Source organism: Garra rufa, chromosome 3 (assembly GCF_049309525.1).
Source record: "Garra rufa chromosome 3, GarRuf1.0, whole genome shotgun sequence".
NCBI lineage: Eukaryota > Metazoa > Chordata > Actinopteri > Cypriniformes > Cyprinidae > Garra > Garra rufa.
The window spans coordinates 19,051,433-19,059,169 of NC_133363.1; the positions used below are offsets into that span (position 1 = coordinate 19,051,433).

General features: G+C 37.8%; 1 protein-coding gene across 1 annotated transcript; it reads left to right on the forward strand.

The window, feature by feature from the left end:
• Positions 1–1,922: 1,922 nt before the first annotated feature.
• cct7 (chaperonin containing TCP1, subunit 7 (eta)) lies at positions 1,923–7,576 on the forward strand. The gene is made up of 11 exons (XM_073835805.1): positions 1,923–1,984; positions 2,897–3,050; positions 3,182–3,288; positions 3,694–3,872; positions 3,971–4,142; positions 5,176–5,340; positions 5,571–5,759; positions 6,001–6,098; positions 6,276–6,408; positions 6,634–6,840; positions 6,936–7,576. The coding sequence occupies exons 1-11, from the start codon at positions 1,979–1,981 to the stop codon at positions 7,164–7,166; spliced, it is 1,641 nt and encodes a 546-aa protein (XP_073691906.1). The 5' UTR covers positions 1,923–1,978; the 3' UTR covers positions 7,167–7,576.
• Positions 7,577–7,737: the final 161 nt, after the last annotated feature.

Genomic DNA, 7,737 nt, shown 5'->3' on the forward strand with positions numbered 1-7,737 from the left:
TCTCACAGATGGGTGGGTCAGCTGCCATAGATGCCAGAAATATCCCAGTTAAAAGGTACCCTCCATAAGGGCGAGGCAGGGTGCGTATATATAACGTCTGATAATTACATGTGTCTAAAACAGGGAACCCTGAGAGCTTCGAGTTCAGCCACAAACTGCAGACACATCACAGAAAGAAACATGCGCCACCCTCACTATCCAGAACCACTTGTAAACCACAGCAGCCTAAGCCTGTAGTTACACTGGGTTAAAAAAAAATAGTATACATATCCAGTTACATCTAAGACATCTTAAATATATAGAGACGAATACAGTGCATAAACCAGGCCAATGAACATGATGTGTGTGTGTGTGTGTGTGTGTGTGTGTGTGTGTGTGTGTGTGTGTGTGTGTGTGTGTGTGTGTGTGTGTGTGTGTGCACCTGGTATTCATCACGTTGTGGGGACCAAATGTCCCCACAAGGATAGGAATACCAGTAGATTTTGACCTTGTGGGGACATTTCTCAGGTCCCCATGAGGAAACAGGCTTATAAATCATGCACAATGAGTTTTTTTGACGAAGTAAAAGTATGCACAATCTCCTGTGAGGGCTAGGTTTAGGTGTAGGGTAGTGTAGGGCGATAGAAAGTACGGTTTGTACAGTATAAAAACCATTACGCCTATGGAATGTCCCCACAAAACATGTAAACCCAACATGTGTGTGTTTGTGTGTGTGTGTGTGTGTGTGTGTGTGCGCAGGAAACAGAGAGAAAAAAAGTATTGAAGTTTAAGTGCTGTTATTTGTGCTTTAAACACTGTGACGCATCTTGACGTCTGTACATCATGTTCGTCTATTTGTTTTAATTTGACCAGGATCTTATTGTTCTGAAGGATAATCTCTCTGTGGTTAAGCCACAGACAGAAAAAAAAAAAGTTAAAGGATGTAAAATTATGTAACAGTTGGTATGGTGATAAGATAAAGCCAGACAAATGAGAAAATTTAAAAATATATAAATAAATATATATATGTATACATACAGTCAAACCAAAAAAGACACCTTTAACATTTCTGACATTATCACAGTTTATTCCCTATAGTTTACAATCTGGTATTAAAATATGACAAGGGCTAGTTAAGTAAAACTGTGTTAACAAATTCATCTTAATAATGTCCGATAACTTTGATAGAAAGATACTATAGAGTTTGTTTGTTTGTGTAAATAAATGGAAGACACAGTGAAAACTAATAATTTAATATTTAGGATAAATTAGAAATTTTAAATAGCTTCCTGGTGGAAATGTAATATTGCAAACATTTATAATATATTATGGATGTATTAATTTGAAACATTTGAATGACTATTTTACATACAGCAGCTAAGCAGGCATTATTGTTACCTGTTAGTTAATTTATTGTTTGCTTGTTCGTTTACATTTAATATTTTAGCATGTAAACAAATCACTTACGTTCCATATCACCAAGTATATTTCCTGGCGGAAATGTACATTTCTATCTATCTATCTATCTATCTATCTATCTATCTATCTATCTATCTATCTATCTATCTATCTATCTATCTATCTATCTATCTATCTATCTATCATTTGTTTGTCTGTTTACATTTACTATTTTAGTATGTAAACAAATAACTTACTTCCCCCTTTTCACTTTACTTTTTCCTGGTGGAAATGTATATTTGTCCTCCAAAGGCAAAACTTCTTTTTTTCTTTCTTTCTTTCTTTCTTTCTTTCTTTCTTTCTTTCTTTCTTTCTTTCTTTCTTTCTTTCTTTCTTTCTTTCTTTCTTTCTTTCTTTCTTTCTAGTCACATAGTTGAAAAATATATTTTCAGGTTGCACAGCAGCAGACATGAAAACTATAGTAATAGCGCCATCGAATGGTCATCATCAGTTTAACAACAGACGCGTCTCGTGTGTTCTAGAGAGTTCTAGGTGCATTGTGGGAACCTCACCCGGCGTCGTTCTCCTCTATCCTGCAAACATGATGGTGAGTGCTCTTTCATGCCTGTTTTACCTTCAAATCCATCGTCATCTGATCGGTTGGCGCATTTCCCAGTGCTGGAAAATAAACATCCAGGGGGAATAAAGCACAAAGGACATGTCTGCGAGATTATTTCTGTTTTAAATGAGATAACACGCCTAAAGTGTTAAATTGATGCTAGTTAGCTTGGTTGCTAACGATTCATTCTTCTGTATGAGAGTGACAGGCAGAATTTAGAAATTTGCATTACGACGCGTGATGTGCAAAAGTTGACTTTGTAGGTCATACGTATATACGTTTTTTTTTTATGTTTCACTCAATAGTTTTAATCTGTGTTGTTGTTAAATGATGCTAGAAGCTTTAGTTTAGCATCATTTGGGTAGTGGAGAAAGAGCTAATGAACCGGTTACACCCTTCAATACTGTTCGTCTCTACAGTTATACTATGATAAACTTGTGACTATATGAAACGTTTTTTATGAATAAAGGCCCTCAATTTAACACGTAAGGACTCGCATAGAGAGACATTAGTGATATTTTTGATATTATCTCTTTTGTGTATGACAGCATGCAGTTTTTCAACTGCTAAGACAAGAGCAGGTATTACTGTCATACGTATTGTATTACGTTTATGCATATTTAGAGATCAATATATATGTAAAACCTTTATAAATAAAGATCACAGCACTTTATTAATGTGTAAGTGTATAAGAACTGTTAATAGTCTCCCATGGTCATGGAAAAACTTTTAAATCAGTGCATGGAAAAGTCATGGAAATTCAATGTCTATTGTAAATAATATGATTTTTCTAACATGATATGCACTTACAAATATTAACATTTTAATAATTAACATTTTTGGAATTCAGAAGATGGTGTAGTTATGATAAAATAGTGATTCATGAACATCTCCCCTCAGCCCACTCCAGTCATCCTCCTGAAGGAGGGCACAGACAGCTCTCAGGGCATCCCACAGCTGGTCAGTAACATCAATGCCTGCCAGGTTGTGGCAGAGGCTGTGCGGACCACCCTCGGCCCCCGTGGCATGGACAAGCTTGTGGTAGATAACAGAGGTAAGTCTGAATTTCTAAACAAGTGTTGTTTGATTGGTAGGGATTCAGACTGATATATTTCTTGTTTATCATATTATCATGATGCTCTGTTTTTTCATGCTGTGGTTTACGTGACATTGTTGGTCTTGCAGGCAAAGCCACTATTTCTAATGATGGAGCCACAATTCTGAAGCTTTTGGATGTTGTACACCCTGCAGCCAAGACTCTGGTAGACATTGCCAGATCTCAGGATGCTGAGGTACGATTCCCTCTTCCTGTTTGTATATTTATTCTGCTTTATAAAATATAGTTTTAGTTTTTAGTGTTGACAAAATAATGTTTACGCTATGCTAAAATACACAGTGTTGTTGAAGCCATGATGTGAAACATCTGTTTAATTGACTGCAAAGCACATTTAGGAATTGCTCTGTTGTTTTAGCTTTTGAAACTATATTTTGCAGCAAAAGGATAGTACTTTGTTTTAATGAGAAATTATTTTTTCATTTTAGTTTTATAAAATCTGTAGACAGTATATAAACCTAATATAAACTAAAGGGGCTATATGTTATGTTTAACATACCAAGTTGGGCTCAAATTGCATAATTACCTTATGACTAGTTAAATGCACAAAAATGTATCGTCTTCATTCTGTGTGTTTGTTCAGGTTGGTGATGGCACCACTTCAGTGACCCTGTTAGCTGCTGAGTTTCTGAAGCAGTTAAAGCCATACGTCGAGGAGGGTCTTCACCCCCAGACCATCATCAGAGCATTCCGCATTGCCACGCAGCTTGCTGTAAAAAAGATCAAAGAAATTGCTGTTACCATCAAAAAGGATGACAAGGAGTGAGTCCAGCTACTGTGTGCTATTATGTTTTAAAGTCATGTGTTTTTATCATATAAATGTCGCAGAGTTGATCATTTGTCCTGTGTTGCCACCACAGAGAACAGAGGGGGTTGTTGGAGAAGTGTGCTGCTACAGCTCTGAACTCCAAGCTGATTGCAGGACAGAAGGATTTCTTCTCCAAGATGGTGGTTGATGCAGTGATGATGCTGGATGATCTACTTCCTCTGAAGATGATTGGAGTGAAGAAAGTGCAAGGTGGAGCTTTGGAGGTGAGAGGGAGAAGATTTCTGGATTCCATGGAATTACATTTTTTTGTTTACACTGCAAATCAATCTTTTGGACAGACTGTATTGTGTTGGAATCTGTATGTTCAGATAGTGTAGTCATTATCTACTATCTTTATTGGTTGCAAAAGAAATGATCTAAGGGTCAGCATGGTTTGAAGCTGGAATACACCTCACATATTTTAAAATAGATTTTTAAACACTATGTGTTACCCACATTTGCCTACTTTGTAAATGGAGAAAAACTGGGCTGATTAGTATTTGAAACGCAGCAAATGGACACAAAATATAGCTTGTTAAAGGGTTAGTTCACCCAAAACTGAAAATTAACCCATCATTTACTCATTCTCAAAGCATCCTATGTGTATATTACTTCCTTTCTTTAGACGAATGCAATCAGAGTTGTAGTAAAAATAGTAAAAACTGGCTCCTTCAAGCTATATAATGCAATGGACATTTTTTTTTATATAACTCCAATTGCATTCATTTGAAAGAAAGGAAGTCATATACTCCTAGGATGCCTAATTTTTATTTTTGGTTGAACTAATCCTTTAAGAGACATGAAAATAAAATTTGTCAAAAATTGGCCTTATCATGATTTATAATCTTTGACTGGATGGGATCCTAGTCTAAAGCTAGAAAATATGCAGTCTGGTTCTGACTGTCTCCACACTTCAAATCAGGTCAAAGGTTTTGATGAGTATTCCAGCCTTTACTCATGTAGCAACTGAGAATAGATGTTTGTGTGATGAGAGAATTAAAACTGTATTTTGTTTTCGGACCTCAAACACTGCACAAATTTTAGTTGGATATGACATAAACAGATTTATCCCGCAATCTAAACAAAGCCCTTTACATTCAGGATCATTATCGTTGAATAACTGAACAGTGTGGATCTACCTAGAGTTATGTTCTCACAGATACAGAATGGGGGGAAAAGGTCGCTACTGAATTGCAGCAATAGAATCAGATGTAGATTTTAACCTTGCATTCCTTTGTTTTTGTTTCTGTCTATCAGGAATCTCAGCTTGTAGCTGGTGTGGCATTCAAGAAGACCTTCTCCTATGCTGGCTTTGAGATGCAGCCCAAGCGCTATGTAAACCCAAAAATCGCACTGCTCAACATTGAGCTGGAGTTGAAGGCAGAGAAGGATAACGCAGAAGTCCGAGTCAACTCTGTGGAGGTCAGTACTGCTCTTAACCATAACCAGTTGTCTCATTGTTTGTTGAGGCCTAATGATAAAAGGACTGGGTCATAAGCAAGTCAGAAAACGTGACTAGAAATTGATGGTGAAGATCAGGCAGTGTTTTGGCAGAAGTAAACGCTTGTTACTTTTATCTGTGTCGTTAATCCATCATAGCCCATAGAAACAAATTCAGTTGTTTTACCTCATGTTTATGTGGCTGTTTGCAGGACTATCAGGCCATTGTTGATGCTGAATGGAACATCCTATACGATAAGCTGGAGAAGATCTACAAATCCGGCGCTAAAGTGGTGCTGTCAAAGCTACCCATTGGAGATGTGGCCACACAGTACTTTGCAGATAGAGATTTGTTCTGTGCAGGCCGTGTTGTGGAGGAAGATCTTAAGAGAACTATGATGGTATGATGATATCCTGTGTTAATGCTGTCAGTTAGCGTTGGCTGTGTATCAGTACTTTCATAATTCAATTCCAGTGTATATTTATATTGGGGTAAACAGTCCAATTTTATTTTGCTGTGTAATTCTGCTATTTGAAAGCTATCACGAATAAATTAATGCCATATATCATCTCTTTTTCACGTGTAATAGTGACGTTTTGTTGACCATGTGGCAGTTAAAGCAGTTGTAATGTCTCTTCCAGGCCTGTGGTGGCTCTATTCAGACCAGTGTTGGTGCCCTGACTGATGATGTGCTTGGACAGTGTGAGCTCTTTGAAGAAGTGCAGGTTGGAGGAGAGAGGTATGTAATTATGTCCATGAAACTGGATTGTAATAATAATAATAAGCGATTTCTCGTAAACCATTTTCCATATTTATATGCATGTATATATTTATATGTATGTGTGTGTGTGTGTGTGTGTGTGTGTATGTGTATATATATATATTAGTAAGTAATTATGTATGTGTTGCATTACAGATACAACTTCTTCAAAGGCTGCCCGAAGGCCAAGACCTGCACCATCATCCTGAGGGGCGGTGCGGAGCAGTTTATGGAGGAAACAGATCGCTCACTGCATGATGCCATCATGATTGTCCGCAGAGCAATCAAGGTAGGGAAAACGTCATCTCTTGCTGTAAACTGCAGATTTATATTATTCTTAATTTCCTTTGGTCAGTATTTCTTGTGTGCAAAGACTGAAAACTTAGTATTAAGAAAGTATAATGAGCTGAATGACACAGGAAAGCAGAACTGTTTCTTAGAATGTTTTAAGAACTGCCAGCAGAGGGAGACAAATTAAAACACAAACTGTTACTCTTATATTTCCCCACAACAGAATGACTCTATTGTTGCTGGAGGTGGCGCTATAGAGATGGAGCTGTCGAAGTACCTGAGAGATTACTCTAGAACAATTCCAGGGAAGCAGCAGCTGCTGATCGGAGCCTATGCCAAAGCCCTGGAGATTATTCCGAGACAGCTGTGTGACAACGCAGGATTTGATGCTACCAATATCCTAAACAAACTGAGGGCCAAGCATGCACAGGTACATACACAAGTCATGCCTATATTTTTTTTTTCTTCATCTAAATAAATGTTAGTGTTTTATTAATCCATCTGCATAATCTCCATTTCCCTTAGGGTGGTATGTGGTATGGAGTGGATGTGAATAATGAGGATATAGCAGATAACTTCCAGGCTTGTGTATGGGAGCCCTCTATTGTGCGTATCAATGCCCTGACCGCTGCCTCTGAAGCTGCGTGTCTCATTCTCTCAGTGGATGAGACCATCAAGAACCCTCGCTCCTCTGTTGACGGCCCAGCGGCACCTGCTGGCAGAGGAAGAGGTCGTGGTAGACCACACGCCCACTAATCTACACCCATCCCCAGTACTGTCTTGGGCAGAGCCTCTGGACTCAATAGGTCAAAACAAATGCTGGCCACTTGTAGGGCCTTGATTTGTTTCCGTGACCCATTTTGTTACTCTCTGGTCCCACTAAATCCAAGCATTTCTGTGTGTTTACTAAGGCTAAAGCAGAATAAAATGCCAATCTTGCTAATTGCTCCAGATTGAATCTTCTGTTGGATAGTTGGAAATGTGAATGTTGTTTTGTTATAGTCTGAGAGCACACACAAACCATACAGACACTCAAATAAAAAGTGATCAGTTTGTCGATCTGTATAAGCACTGATATGCAGGCACTCTGCTGAGATACGTTCCTGTGTTGGTCATTCGGTGGAACTATTTATTGGACCATTAAAATCAGTACTTTTGCTTCTCAACATTTGTGTGGGATTTCATTCTTTGTGATTTAACCTTTTTAATCATGAGTGGTAATATACATTGCAATATTTAAAGGAAAATAACTTTTATTTTCAGGCACTGTGATTAGTATACAAACAGTTTCATAATATGTATAAAGCTAAAGACAAACTTTAGGTAC

Coding starts and splice junctions, on each gene's coding strand:
- cct7 (XM_073835805.1), top strand. Junction 3,873..3,970: donor ATCAAAAAGGATGACAAGGA/GTGAGTCCAGCT, acceptor TTGCCACCACAG/AGAACAGAGGGGGTTGTTGG. Junction 6,841..6,935: donor TGAGGGCCAAGCATGCACAG/GTACATACACAA, acceptor CATTTCCCTTAG/GGTGGTATGTGGTATGGAGT.